General features: G+C 36.7%; 1 protein-coding gene across 1 annotated transcript in view; it reads left to right on the top strand.

The window, feature by feature from the left end:
* LOC149534254 (ATP synthase subunit B) overlaps window positions 1-16551 on the top strand; it is a 207022-nt gene that overhangs the window by 24785 nt on the left and 165686 nt on the right. Inside the window, exon 4 of the mRNA XM_089803181.1 lies at window positions 13529-13680. Coding sequence (XP_089659307.1) covers window positions 13529-13680 — 152 coding nt within the window. The remainder of the gene's footprint in view (window positions 1-13528; window positions 13681-16551) is intronic.

Here is a 16551-nt window from a genome sequence, read left to right as displayed (position 1 = left end):
TATGCAAACTCCAGACATTAGTTGTGGAGCTTATCATATGGCTAACTCCTAGACATTCTAGATGAATCATAGAGGCCTTTATACATAGGCATCTTTAGTTTACTATACATTGAATTGAGTATCTCATTGTTATTCTGATCATACTCTGTTGGTCTATTTGTACTAGTTATTGTGCTTCTTAGTCTTGGGTGAATTTTGCCCTAAGGCAAATTCTTACAAAGATACTAGCAAACATAACATCACTGCCTTATAAAGACTGAGCACCTCAAAAGCTTGAACAACCAAGAAAGCCTAGATTTTAGGTGATTTATTTGAAGATTAGCTCATCACATTAGATAGAAGATTCCATTTACCTTTATTGAGTTAAATTGCCTCAGGATAAGAAAAAGTCCCAAGGCCCCACTCATGACTGAAAAGGAGGAGTCACTTAGTGACTTAAGTGAGTCCAACCCCACACACATCTCCTTTTATTTTGTAAAGTCAATTAAGTTTGGGAGATGCACAACTAAACAGTCTTAGCAAAGTGATTGTTGCTGTTTGATATTTCAATTGAGTGGGGACATTACACAGTACGACATATCTAGGTGGCAGCAACTGTGGACTTGTTTTCAGAAAGTTCTCTTCACCAAAAGTTCACTCAGTTATGCAGCTTGAACTTGGACCTATGGGAGGGAGTGTGCCAAACTCATTTGTACTTCACAACTCATCTTACTATAGCTATGAGTCAAGACAACCCCTACACGAATTTGCACCCATTCAAGTCAACCCTTGGTGTTTCATCATCTATTTTGGTCCATAATACATGTTTTATTGGGTATTGGGTTTGGGGCCTAGTTGAGGCCGACACTTCACTTCTAAGGCTTGGAGCCAATATATGATAATTCGCTGAATCTTGTAGAATGTATGAGAGAGTTAGGGGTTAGGAGATAAGGAATTAGGGAACTAATTTTTGCATGTAAGTTGTAATGTTTTCTTTATAAGCCAGTTCGGCGTAAAGAAACCATTAGCGTATTCATGAGATTCCCATAGGCTAATGAGTGGGTTTAGGGAGTCCTGGATGTGTTGATAGAGGCTGTTTCATGTTCAAATAGGTATAAGGAGCATAATGTTCTTTTCGAAAGCCTTCATCAATACTTTATCCTATACTTACTATTCTTAGTAAGTCGTTCTGCACTAATACAGTCAATTACTTTTTTAAGAAATTCTGTTGGAGTTGGATTTGATGTCTATCATGAAATTTGATATAGTTTAGAGTTATTAAATAACGATAAGTTATGAATCAGTAAGTTAAATCTTTTAATTTAACTTAATCATTATTAAATTTATTCAATGAAGGGACTATAGATTATAGAGGTCAACTATTAAATGAAAGTTGATCTATGTAAATGGACGGGCTTTATTATTTAATGGTAAATTAGGAGAATATAAATTAAAAAGAAAGTATTCCCAAAGAAATAATGAAAAAGCATTCCCAAAAAATAGTGAAAAAGCATTTCTAAAAAATATAAAAAAAGCATTGAAGTAAGCAGATTTCCACAATCCATGACATATGTAAAATGATTATCTGGGAGTGACGGTGTTCCAATTTTTATCATCAACGTTTTGGATCATACTCAATGATCCATCATCATTTACATTCTGACATTCTTTCATCCTGGTGATGGATCATTGAGTATTATCTGAAATGTTGATGGTAAAAATTGGAACACAATTGGTTGGATAACTACTAATTTCATTGGTATTACAGATTATAGGTTCTCATGTATGGAGCAAGAACCAAATGAGAAAAGAGTAGATTTGTTCCACATGCCATATGGCTTGGACACTTGATCACATTTATGGACTCAATAAGGAATTGCAGCAAATTGGCGTTGAGGAGAACAGTACAGATGAGAGTAGTGCCTTGATTCATGAGGGCTCTTGAGTTTTAGGGATCTAATCGCGACGAGTTGATGCATGAGGAGCAAGCTAAAACAATTTTGTATACATCTGATACTGAGCATGTTGAAAGCAAAAAGGATAATGGCTTCAAATCAGGTAAGGTTGATTATTCTTATTTTAATTTCAGTGGCACAAGAGGAGTTCGGTTTAACTTCTAGGACAAGTCTGGTGAGAACAATTTTTATGAAATTCGTTTTTGTTTTAATGCCGTTCTTACATCATATCTCAAGAGTTGTGCATTGAGGATGACATTCAAGGAAATAATTCTATTGAACATTTATAAGATCTTTATGTCTTTGATGACTTGAATTCTCAATTTTCTATTGAAGAGGAAAGGGAAGAGACATAGGAGTATTTTGGCAGACTTGGAAGTATAGTTGAAGAAATTCTAATTTCGCCTTGCAACACAACAACAATTCATCTTGGTGTGATCAATATTGGGAAAGACATTTTTTAGTATCTGCTAAACATGAAATGAAATTTTTATCTATCTTGGATAGCACATATTGTAATGTGATTTCTTTATTCAAAATGTGCCAAGATGTTAGGATGAGTTTTACTTTTCGCTTGCTGATTTGCAGACAATGAAGAACACTATGGAAGATATCAAAACAACCTACTTGCATGTGATCCATGACAAAAAATTGGCTACTAAGGTTGCAAATGAGGCCATAGATTTATTCAATGAAACAAAGTCTAAATTGATGGAAGCAGAAATCAGATTGTTGTCACTAATCATTTCAGCAAGTAGGAGAACAAAGGAAGTACCAGGGAGATCAAGGAGATGACTACGGAACTTGACAACATACAAGATATTTATGATTTGGACCTTTGTCCCAAAAGATCAAGCAATGCAAGTTTGGACAAACTGGAACCTTGTACGAGTTTGGAGTGAAGGATAATTTTTAGTAGTTTGAAAATCCTTTTTTGAGGTAGATGTTGATGTGTTTTATGCTCTCTCTTGAGTTAGATGAAGTTTCTTGTATTTCCCACACTCAAATGTTTCCATATGTTGATAAGGATTGGGAAGAACATTAAGAATACAAACAGACTAGAAATTTTCATAGGTTTGCAATCATGAAAGTGTTGTTATATGTAATGTCCCCATTTTAGCCCACCTTTGTTGTATTGTAGATTAGCCTACCAGTGGCCCTTGTAGGCTAAGTCAGATTGCTAGAGGGGCTCAATTGGCAGACCAGAGGCCAATTTCCATTCTTGAAGTCAGGGATGTTCAGGACTGCTCTTCTTTTGGATCAGTTAAACAAACTTACTATTTATAGTAAGTCTCTATTTCAATAAACTCATGGTTTCCATCTTTATCAGGGCACTTGAACAACTTGGTGGAAGTGTTGAGATTGAGTATCACTGATTGGAGCAATTATTCAGAGACTTACTTTTTATAGTAAGTCATTGTTGAGGAGTTTCTATATAATGATTGACTAATTCGTCAATTAGCTCAGTTTGAGAGGTTTACTACTTTCAGTAAGTCAGTTATGTCCATGTTGCTATTTTGGCAGTGCATTTGCACTTTGTATTAGTAGACTACATCAGTTGATTAAGTGGAATAAGTTTCTTGGCTCAAGCTCAAAGTATTAATTACTAATAAAGGACTCTCTATTAATAATAAATTATTTTAAATATTCAGTAATGACGAGAAACCAAAAATAGGGGATGAATGACACGATTCTATGAAGTGGATTTGAAGCAAACACTGATTTAATTATGGTGAACAACTGTTCTTATCCTTAGTCCTTGGTTCTTCTGGAATAAATAACTATTTGATGCAACATATGTTATCCTTAAATGTTTGGGTTAATCCATTTTTGGTCACCTTCTGCCTCTTGTTTATCCAACATTGATTATATAGATAGATTTCATGCTTCGTTAGTGAGGTCTTTTTGTACTTTGTTTGGGAGCTGTAGGTGTTTGGCTATGTACTCCCACTCTCTCTTTGTATGTTCTCTGGTGAAAGTTTTCCTCTACTCTCAAATATGGCTTCAATTGGCATTTAAGCTTTTGCCACTTAACAGGTTTGAACTTTCTGGTTGTAAACCCTTTGGTTGCTTTAACAACCCTCCTTAGTCTCCTTCCTCAATCTCCTTGTACTCTTAGCCAAAGGGATATTCTCAGTGTTTTATCGCTCTGTGACTGCTTGGAATATGTTTCATGTCTCTGTTAGGTTGCATAGGTATTAATTTTTAGGGGTACGTCTTTTGTTGGTGTTAGGTTCCTCCCCCTCTATTTGGTTCCTCTCTACGTGCTTTTGCAATATTTGTTGCCTAAATTGTTCTTGATCCCTCTTGCCTTGGAGGTCTTGTAGGATAATGAATTTACAAGCAATGAGCCTTGGAAGCTGATGCAATAGATGATCAACCTATTTATTGATGTTTAGGTTGTTCCATATGACATCTTGACAAACCTCTTTCTTGAGAGCTTTCCTTTGAACATGTTCCTTAATTAGATGTACCACAAATCGCTAGATCCTATGTAAGTTGGTCGTCTCTTTCATTGTTAGCTTGTATAGGACCATCAATGGGCTGTCCCAATACATTAGTATGATTTCTGTCTGTAAGTTCTACTTTCCCAGGTTTGAAGAGGTTATTACGGAAGTAATTGGAAAATATTTGCTTGATATTAATAGAGATTGAAAGGTCAATTTATACAAAAGAATGAGACGATGTTTCCTTAGGAAATGATTGTAAAGAATAGAAACATTCTATTCTAGAAAAAGCAAAAAAACGAAAGCAAACTAAAGCTTATTAGATATTTACAATAGATAACGATTAACTAATAATAGACGACTTGTCTATTATTGTAATACCCTCCCTTAATGGTTAATCTATCGAACACACCAAGCTTTCCTCCGAATTTGACAAACTTATCAAGACCAAGACGCTTGGTGAGAATGTCTGCAGTTTGATTTGTGGTAGGAACATATTGCAAATCTACAGTCCCGTTTTCAAACAGCTGTCGTATGTAATGATAGTGAACATCCACATGCTTGGTTCGTTCATGGAAGATTGGATTTCGTGCTAACTTGATAATGCCTTCGTTATCAACAAACAAAGTAGTCGGTCCTACTGGTGACATCTGCATATCCCCAAGCATCCGACGAAGCCAAACAGCTTCCCTCTGTATTTAGCCTCTGTAAAAGAGAGAGAAACTGCCTGCTGCTTCTTACTGGTCCATGTGAGTGCATCGGATCCCAAACTAGACACATCCAGATGTTGACTTTTTATCATCAACAGAGCTTGCCCAATCTGAATCTATGAACTCATTGAGTTTAGGATTCAAACTTCGAGAGTACAAAAGTCCATAATTTGAAGTGCCCTTCACATAACGAAGCACACGCTTTGCTACCATCCAATGATCAGCCTTAGGTGTTGTCATAAATCATGAAATATAGCTGACTGCAAAGCTAATATCAGGCCTAGTGGCAGAGAGGTAGATAAGGCTGCCTACTAGTTGCCTGCATGTAGTATCATCAACGAAAGGAGAATCAGACTTTGCTGATAAGTTGAGACCTTTCTCCACAAGTGTAGATGCAAGTTTTTTATCCTGCATACGGAATTTGTCTAATAGGGCTCTGGCATATTTGGACTGAGAGATGAATATACCAGAAGATTGTTGCCAAACTTCAACACTTAGGCAATAATGCATAAGCCCAAGGTCAGTCATATCAAAAGACTAGCATAAATTTTGTTTGATTCCTTGAATCAAAGATGCCGAACTGTCAGTGATGATCAAATCATCCACATAAATAACTAGAAGAATGATGTCAGTGTCAGTAGTCTTGATGTACAAATTTGAGTCTGAAGAACTCCTCTTGAACTCCTCATCATTGAGGTATTTATCAATTTTTATGTACCATGCCCGAGGGGCCTGCTTCAAGCCATAGAGAGCCTTTACCAATCTGAGAACCTGATGGTCTTTACCAGCAACCTTGAAACTAGGAGGCTGCGTCATGTAGACCTCTGCATGGAGATCACCATTCAAGAAAACACTCTTGACGTCCATCTGATGGACCTTCCAGCCAAATTGTGCTGCCATGGCTAGGACTAATTTGATGGTGCTCATCTTTGTAGTAGGAGCAAAGATCTCTTCATAATCAATGCCTTGACATTCGCTAAAAAAAAAAACCCTTCGCCACTAAACGAGCTTTGTACTTATCCAAAATACCATCCGATTTGTATTTGATTTTGTAGACCTATTTGCAGCCAATGGGTTTCTTCCCTGGTGGAAGATCATAAAGAGCCCAGGTGTTGTTCTTCAGCAAGCTCTGGTGTTCAGATGTCATGGCCTGTTCCCACTCTGAAATTCCTTTAGCCTCTGAATATGTTTGAGGTTCAAACACACTGTGAATGCTGGTAATGAGAGCAAAGTTAACAGAATCTGTAGTTTTTCTCTTTTTCCGAGCAATTCTCCCATCAATGAGCTCATCATCATGAAGATCAACAAGTGTCTTAGCCCACCACTTAGGCCGGATAGGAGAATGACCAACATTAGTACTAGGAGATGCTTGATCAGCAGGATCCTCATCAGAATAATTTGGATCAAACTCAGGTGAAGCATCTACAAAGCAAGGTGATCCTGTAGGAGAAGCTGGAGGTGTCAATACAAGTATCACTAGAATAACTGGAGTTGCAGGAGCTACTGGAGCCCTCCCATCAGGTGGACCTAATGGAAGTTGGACTCCCAAATCATGAGCCATCATAGGCTAGTCTGTTGGATCAGGAACAGGAGAAACAGGCATGAAAGGTCCTCACTACTCATCAAAGACTACATTACGACTGTAGATGAGATGAGATGTCTCAACATCGATTAGGCAGTAGGCTTTCTGAAGACTGCTATATCCAGCAAGCATAAGTTTCTGACTCTTGGCATCTAACTTGGTGCGTGACGCATCAGGGATCCAAATAAAAGCAAGGGAGCCAAAAACCTTCAGGTTACTGATTTTGGGCTTACGACTTGACCAGGCCTCTTCCAGAGTTTTACCTTTGACCGCTACTATGGGTGACCGGTTCAACATATAAACTGTAGTGTTAACTGCTTCTGCCCAAAACTACTTCAAAACATGTCTGTGTTCAAGCATGAAACGAACCATTTCGGTGATTGTCTTGTTCTGATGTTCAACTACACTATTCTAGTTGTGGCGTGTGGGGTGTGGTTAACTGACGTCTGATGCCATGTGTATCCAAGAAGCTGGAGAAAGCATTAGAACAAAATTCCCCCCCATTGTCTGATCTAAGAGTAATAATAGATTTCCCAAACTCTTTTTCAACTAAGGGTTTAAACTTTTGAAATACAAGAAATGCATTTAATTTCTTTTTAAGGAAATACACCCACATTTTTCTACTGAAATCATCAACAAACAACATAAAATACCTGGACCCAAGAACAGGAGTGGCCATAGGGCCGCAAATATCGGCATGAACAAGCTGAAGTACTTGAGAAGCTTGCCAAGAATCACCACTGGTGAAAGGGGTGCGATGTTGCTTCCCAGCTTGGCATGCATCACAAACACCAAGCTATTGAGTCTGAATTTGTGGCAATCCAAGAACAAGCTCATCCCAAGCAAGCTATGAGAGATAATGCACATTTAAGTGCCCATATTGCTGATGCCAAAGTGTGCTGATAGAAGATCGTCGAGTAGCCATAGCTAAGTCCTGAGAATCACCAAAATCAGTAAGTCTAAAAAGACCATGATCCTCAAGACCCACTGCAACAATCGACTTAGTCGCCCGATCAGTGATGGTGAATTGATGTGAATTGAAGGTGACTGCCAAGTGTGGAGAATGTTGCAACAACTGACTGACTAGGAGTAGATTTAGTTCCATCCCTGGAAGGTAGTACACATCAAGGAATATAAGATTCCTACCAACAGAGTGAATCAGAATGTTGCCTTTACCGACAACTATGTACTCTTCTTCGCCACCAAAAATAACAGAGTTTGAATAAGGTTGGTAGTCAGTAAACCAGTCTCAGTGGTGAGTGAAATGACGAGAGGCACTTGAATCAATGTACCAAGCAAATGACTTCACATGATCTGCAGGTCTTTTAGACATGAAGGCTTAAAAGACAGATTCCTCTTGCTCAGTATGCTCTACACTATTTGCTTTGGGCTGCGAACCTGATTGCTTAGACTATGCAACTAAAGTGCTTCTGACATTCAACCTTCATATGCCCAAACTTGTGGCAGTGGTTGCATTGAATGTTCTTATTTCTGGAACCATTTGGTGCTGGAGCAGAAGACTTCTGTTGAGATGGTTGCTGAAACTTGCCCTTATCCTTCTGAAAGGATTTCGTAGCAAAGGCTTGCTTGGTGGAGGTGGAACTGGAGCTGTTACCGAATTGTTGTTTACACGGATCTTGCTGAAGCAGCAGTGTGTAGAGATTAGTGAACTTCAAATCAACACCAGAAGATGTGATGTTGAGAGTCTCGATAAAATGCTCATAGGATTTGGGTAAACTCCGAAGAGTGATAACCGCAATATCCTCTTCCTCTATCTTGTGACCGATGGCAAGTAACTGATCACGGATTTCCTAAATCCGATTCAGGTGTGCCTCGAGCAAGGTGCGTTCATCCATGATAATAGAAAACAGAGTGTTTTTCAGAAAGAAGGCTTTGCCTTTGTCAGAAGTCTCATGAAGCCCTTTGAGATGTGTCTCGATCTCGGTAGCTGTCTTGCCGGGTGGAATTTGAGAAGGTTGATTATTAGCCACGGATAATTTGAGAAGCATCACTGACTCTCGATTATTCAGATCCCATGTATCTTGATTAGAACCTGGAGAAGTCGGACGCTTCGTAACACCCAAAACAAGTTGATCAATGTTCCGATATTCAAAAATTGCGATGATCCATTGCTTCCAGGTGCCATAATTTCAACCATTGAATTTGGAGTTATGCTCGAGTAGAATATTTGTCAAAGATGCCATGGCACGTTTTTCAATGAAAAATTATGAAAATCTGTGGAGGCACATTTTTCGAGGCAAAAATACTGAAGACCTAGAAGATTCGGAGTGACCTAGAAGAGAGCTTGAAAAACCCAAAAGGAATATGCTATCGATTGCTATGTCCGCTGGATCAAAAATTGAGGCACCCAAAAAAATGAACGACAACCTAGTTGAGCTCTTGGAAAACCCACCAAGAATCTCTAATAAAAAATATTTTCCGGACCCAAAAATTAGGGTTTCAAGCAAAACCCTAGCCGATAGCAAAACAAGCTCCAAATAATGGCAGAATTGAGAAGAAACATTGTAGAACCAAACCAAGAACCAGTCGGATTTGAAAGGTGACAAAGGCTCTGTAAAGGGTGCAACTTTATTTGGGAAAACATCGGAGAAATGCAGAGTCGCAAGCTGCCATATATCATCAAAATACGATGTCAAAAAGCCAGACATGATTTGGGAAAATCGCACCAAAAAATAGACACAATTTGGAAAAAATCATGTAGGTGTAGAGATTAGATGCGATTTTTCCAAGCATGGGTAGCAGAAAATAACTCGGGATGCAGTGGTTTCTAGTCGTGTGAGTAGGAAAAAAGCGATTGGGATGGCAGTCAAATGGCCGAAACTTTGCATCAACGAACCATGAACCAGGGAGCATTTGAGTTGCAGACAAATTTGGTGATATGTTTCTCTAAAAACTCTAGCCAAATCTATTCTAGGTGTGATTTTTCTGGTTACAACTCTCTATGATTCGAATAGATGATACAAAAAACACAAACCCTAGACGAGTTTTTGCGAAAGATCAAAAATAATTTCGGAAATTTTTAGCAAATAATTTCAATAGAAATTATAAATTTTTCAAAAAAATTTGAAGCATTGGCTTTGATACCATATTATGGAAGTAATTGGAAAATATTTGCTTGATATTATAGAGACTGAAAGGTCAATTTATATGAAAGAATGAGACGACGTTTCCTTAGGAAACGATCGTAAAGAATAGAAACATTCTATTCTAGAGAAAGCAGAAAAACGAAAGCAAACTAAAGCTTATTAGATATTTACAATAGATAACCATTAACTAATAATAGACGACTTATCTATTATTGTAATAGAGGTAGCAACATCAGATTTTTACCCAGTTTACTAGAATGAGCAAGGTTGCATGGGTACTTGTACCCACACCCCTGGTACTCGTACCCACCGAGTACCCACGTACCCAAGTAGTGGGTACACGTATCCCACGTACCGGGTACTTGGTGGAGAGCATCACAGCTAAGGACCTTGATTAAGATTCTGATTTTTTTTTTGGTTTTTTATTTTTGTATTAGCTTGTTGTTTATCAAACTTAATTCAATACCAAATCAGTTTGAAACTTTGATACTCATTAACAATAAACTTTATCACTGTTCAAGTCATAAGTTTATCAATTGCAATATGTCATTGTTATATGATTTAGGATCCTCTTGTTCATGTTTAAAGTCTGCCTTCTTTGTTATGCATCTAAGCATTTATCATGTATTATTATTTCAAACATATAGCAAATCTGAAATTGAAAACAATATATTACATTTGCAAACTTTATCACTGTTCTTGTTTTGAAAAACCATTGTCATGACTCATAATTTCAGATTTTTTATAAATATAAAGGTATAATTTTTAAATAAGTTTTGACATACCCAAGTAACTCTGTCCCCTCTTATGAAAAATACTTTAAACATTAAACATTCAGCAATAGCATATATATGTATATATATTTCAAATTTCTTGTTTTGAATGCTCAATGTCATGACTCATGACATATATTTTGATTTTTATATTTTCTATAAAATATTAATTATATAGAAAAAATAGGCATACACACGTACCCCCGTCCCCTATTTTGAAAAATATGCGTTCTCGTACCCGTTCCTGTACCCACGTACCCGTGCAACCTTGAGAATGAGTAATTGAAAGTAAACTTGATAGTAGAATAATAGAGTATAATAATCATTTACAACAATGTTTTAAAAAGATACGTCCTTCCTTCCATTCACTCATTCGATATGCAATAGATACGAGAGCCCATGCATGCAGTCACCGACTATATGTACAATGGGAATTTATATAGCACAACCAAAAGTGTTTGGAATGCTAACCATTGGCAATCACCAACTGACAACAAATTGTTGGTGATTATATTATTTTAATTAGAAAGCAACTTGTTTTTATTTACATACGAACCAAAGTTGCTTTAGAAAAATGACGGCATAATTGAGACTTGACAAAAAAACTCACCCAAACTGCCATTCTTTTTTTGGCACAACCGTCCAAACTTGTGCCTTGGTTTATCTTCATGGCTTAGCTTGTATAACTTCAACATTTTGTGTCAAATTACCCACGAGTTGCCTTCAATTTTTCAATTTTTAGATCCTTCTATAATGAGTAGCATCAAGGAAATTTTATTGGAGATAAAAACTAAGGTAAATTTGTATAATGTTAGCCAAACATCATGAATGACCATACAATCGACCAAAAGTAGAATGTTTCATACGGAACAAATAATGAAACTAAACCACAAAGCCTAAGATATTAGGAGTATTTTGCCCTTCTGAAGTTCAGCTCAACTATCCAAAATTGATGTCTTCATACAATTCCCCATTTCAAAAATTTTCAGCAAAACAATTCTTGAATGAAATCACACAATTAGTTAGATGGGTTTTTGTCCACAAAATTGATTATATTGAGGACCAAAGGTGATCCTTGAATGGAATCACTAGCAATGAAATGAGGGTATATGTGTCCATTTTGGAATTCTTCATTACTAATTTGTAATGTTCCTTCCTTAGTTTAGTCTTCAACAGAGGTTGGTCTATAATTAGGCGTTGTCATAGGTTAGCAAAGTGGTTAGGGGGCCCAACCATGGGTTGTGGGACTTAGCAGAGAGCTTTTATAATTCGTTTTGGACAATTTTAGTCTGCTATTGTCTAAGAGAGGTTCCTATTGTTTTAAGAATTGATTGGGAATTGACTGGAGCACATTAGGAGACCTCTGGGTTCATTTAGGAAACTTTGGTTGCTCTTCTTATATTTTAGGGAGGATCCTTAATTTTTAGGAGGGACCGTCAGTGCACGTGCTATATTTAGACATCACAGGGATGGCACATGCATTTTCAGTTTTCAGTTTCGGATGGCCAAGTAACAGGGTTTGAATAAAAAATAAATATTAAAATTATTGACTTCAATAATTAATAAAATAATTGAAAGTGATTTATAATGTTAGTTTAAAATAAATTGTTAAAGTAATAAAAAGATCCCATGTTCTAGGGAGATTTTACTACTTTAAAAAGGGGTCCATTGAGGAGTATTACATTTTAAGTTTTAACCCAACTAAAAAATAAACTTAATTAAAGAAAGTGAAAACCCTAAAAGGGTCAATTAGGGTTTGAAGTCAATGAAGCAACACGAGGAGGCCTCATTTCATTATATGAGATCAATTTCAGAATTCTTTCACAGAGCAGCTCTTGCCAGGTATTTTCTGAGGACAAAAACCCTTGAAGAATTGTGAATTGGACGAAACCCTGTTCACCATTGAGGGGAATCCATACAAGGTTTTCATTTGTGCTACAATAGATGAATTAGAGACAGATTTCACAGGATTTCTTACAACAATAAGGTTTCTAGAGTTGGGTGATTAAACCAGAATTATTTAATAAATCACTTGGAGATCAATTGGGCATTGTTTGATGCAATTTCTGCAAGGTTTCCTCTACGAGGTGGTTGTAGTAGATACAAAACAATTTATGAGCTTCTTTTGAAGGAATGCAACTTCCTAAGCCAACTGTACCATTCACCTTGCAACCATTCCACTCTTGTTGCAGGTCGTACCATGTAGATCTGGCATTCAGAATTTGTGCAAAATTCACTATCAGTATTCATTAGTTGCAGATTCAGATTCATTAGAAATCAAGAATAATTTGTGGATTAGTTTTCTTATGTCCATTGAGGATTGCTAATTTGCGGTTGACTATCTTGCATATAGGCCAGGTGTAGGGTTAAACATTTCCATCGTATCTTCCATTATGTGTTTTAATAATTATTGTTGATCAGAAATAAAGCATTTGATGCTACCTTAGCAAGCTGGACATCCCTATTCTTGTGACTCCTCAATTTCAACAATCAATACCTTAGCAGGCTAGATGTCCCTATTCTTGCGACTTCTCAATTTCAACAATAAAATTCATTAAGTGATTGAGCATTGATTTCCTAGTATGCGCCCCTTGCTATTTGGGATTGCAAATGTAGGGTTTAAATTGCTGTTATATCATAACTCAATTTTTATATATCAGTCCTTTATATATTGTAATTTTGGAATCAAATGTATTGTATCTTGCATATGTTTAACAGTTAAAACCCCAAATAATCACTTGATATTGAATACTCAAACAAAACCCTAGCAAATAAATTCAAAAGAAAAAAGAAATATTAGAAAATATCAGATCAGATCTTTGAGGGGATCTTTCACAATTTTATAAGTTATTTTTTGATATGATATTATGCTTGTGCTAATGCCATTGTGTTTTTTATTATCTTGATGATAATTTCTTTCTTAGTATACGAATATTTGATTCAACTAGACTAAAATTTGCTATTGTGTGATATAGGCTATGAGGAACTTCAATACAAGGATAGATATGAAGAAAGCAAGAGTGCTCCAAATGAGATTAACCCTCTTGTACAAAACACCAGGTTGGCTTATGCACCTTTGGTTGGACTGAATGCCATGGAGCGTGCAAAGTCTACTCTAGAAGACTTTGTAAGTTTGGATGCCTTGCCAGACACATACTCTGTTTTTGCTTTGTCTTTATATTGTGTATTGCAAACCAATAATCAAGCAATAAAAAGCATTTTCTATAACAACTGTAAATTTATTTTCATAGCGAAAATTCCCAATGGTATTAAGATGTATGTTGCAAATGATGTCCTAATGTATTTTATTGATATTCTTTGGCTTTTTTATTTCATTTTTGAAAATTTTCTACTTTGCATTTTGTATTTTCAAGAAGCTAAAATACTCTTTTGTTGGTAGTCCAAAGTTGCTATTGTCCAACTTGTTAATCTAGCTTCCCATTCTCTCCATGATATTGCTTATGGTGCAGGAGTACTCCAATGGACCACTGATCAATACCAACCAAAGTTAAAAGTGGTTTATGAGTGTTATTGACTCAAGAGAAGCCAACATGTAATCTTAGTTGAAGGCAGGTAATCTTAGTTGAAGGCAGGTAGTGTGAGAAACACCCGCAACCACACGAGGAAGGAACAAGTTTGGACCTGATAGTGTTGCGTAGGGATAAGACAAGATGAACTAAAAGAAGCATGACAAGAGGGGTGAAATCCATTGCATGGAAGATTGGAGTTCCTTGACTGGGTATGGTGATTTTAAAGAGGAGATGGAGGACTTATAAAGAAAAATAAGAAAAGGGAAGAACTTAGAGCTAAGTACAGAGAGAGGCCAATTAATAGGCCATGCTTGTAATCATGTGTAAATGGACTTGGGAAGTGTAACTTGATTTCTTTACTGCAATATGGAGGTAGATTGATAACAAGAGTCTGTATTTTTGTTTGAGTTTTTGAGTTTTGAATGTTTGAAGACTAGACGAGAGTTTTTGATTTCTCGCATCAACTTTGAAGCCTTATTTCTATGTATTATTATGTGGTTGACAAACCTTTGATTCTTTTTTTGTTCTATTGTATGAGGGTTGATTTGTGTGATTTGGAAAGTTTTTTTCTAGTTCTAAAGGCAGTGAAATATACTTTTCTATGCATTTTTGCAAAGTTGATCCATTCCAAGCTATTTTTTTTAACATGGAGAACTTGACTTTTGGTCTTTATCATTAGATATTGTTCAGTAGTTTTTTGAATTGCATTGATATTACCAATTTTTTATTAGCCTTTTGTGAACTAATTAATTTCTTTGTTTTGTGAATCATTTAAGTTTGGGTAGGATGACATATCTTGTTGATGTATCTAGTTTGAGAAGTATGTTTTATTTTTTGTTTTTATTTAGGGTTTTTTGGGGGGTCTCCATAGCTTGCAATAAACTCGTAGGGATATCACTTGTAAGTGCTAGATTTGGTACCCCTACACCATAACACATAATAAAGACCTTTGTTAGTAGTAATATCATTCTTGTCATAATATCAATGACAATTAAGCTCTTGTCGAATTGCCAAGTTGCCAAGTGTTGGGTTCTTTTTGTCACACTAACATTGTTTGTAGTTTGCTAGTGGATGAGGAATACCAACTAAAAGAGAACGTGTTTCCAATTGTTCAAGAGCCTTTAACATAGGAAGAACTAGAAGGGTGGATGTTGATAGTTTGGATCTAAAGGAAGAGTGGCAACAATGAATAAAGTCACATGAGGCAAGAAATAAGCCCAAATTGCATCAAAGGAAGAAATAAATTCTAGTGTCAATGCATTGTACTTTTAGTAAGGTTGGGAAAGTGTAAGAATTTGGTATAGCTCTAATATCTTGTCTCCCCATATTGAATAATCTCCTGCAAGGATGTCATGAAGACAAAACAGTATCCAATGCCTACAAATGACATTTCTCCCTTTAGGAAGAAGATACACCAAGTATAGGTGCAAGTATGCTTCCCATTGTGGATAGGAAGATGGATGAGGAATCCATATGTAGTATGCTCTGGATGCTGCCTCTGAAGTTTGCTCATATGTTGACAAGTCCTTGATGAATGTAGATGCCACAAGCCAATCTGGTGGATGCCCAAAAGAAGGTGGCAAACAAGGTAACATGTCCATGTATGAAAGTGAATCAAACTCCAAAGACAAGGAATCATCCTTATAGGAAGATATGGGAAGAGAAGCAATGTAGCCTTCTCTCAATGATGAATGCCCACCCATGAAAGAAGCTGCTTGATGACTGAAGAAGCTGCACCATGAAAATTGAATGATGTTCCTCCTTGTAGGAAGAAGTGGTGCCATAGGTGTAGTAGAGAATGCTCCCCAACTAGTAGGAAGAATCCTCAAAAGATATGATGTTTGAGGAAACTGGAACACAATCTCCAAAGACTGATATGTCTCCTTTGAAATAAAAGAGTACTCCTCCAACTACTGAAAATAAGTGCCCACAATCATGTCAGTCTCAAAAGAAAGATCAAGTTGTTGAGGGTCAGAGTGTTCCCTCGCAACAAGTGAAGAAGGATTCTCCTCAATAAAGAGAATATGGATGTCATCAATAATGTCTCCCACATCTTCAATGTAAGGCTCCACAAACAACACTACAATGTCTGGAAGGAAGTCATCCCATGAAGCTGAAATATGAAGACATGGTGTTTTCTGCTGCACTGAATTAGGAGCATCTGTGGCTGGAACTAGATCAGTAGAAGCAACAGGAGCATCAGGAGGTATGATCTCAGCTGGAGTGACTGGAGGTAGAATGTCCTTTGGAAATGGAGGGATTCGTGGATCTCCATATGCTTCCCAAAGACACATCTAAACATCATGAGGACTATTTGCCTTACTAAGAGGAGCAAAAGATTCCTTACTCATACTGTTATACATAAAGTTAAGAAGAAGAGAAAGATGTCCCCAAGTAGTATTAGGTGGAAATATCTTCAAATATAGATAAGGAAACACTTCCTTATGTTCTCTTAGATGATCAATCAT

The sequence above is a fragment of the Cupressus sempervirens genome, chromosome 10 (genome assembly GCF_028749045.1).
Source record: "Cupressus sempervirens isolate cs-2001-9-10 chromosome 10, ASM2874904v1, whole genome shotgun sequence".
Classification (NCBI taxonomy): domain Eukaryota; kingdom Viridiplantae; phylum Streptophyta; class Pinopsida; order Cupressales; family Cupressaceae; genus Cupressus; species Cupressus sempervirens.
This window is presented reverse-complemented; position numbering and strand designations above follow the sequence as displayed.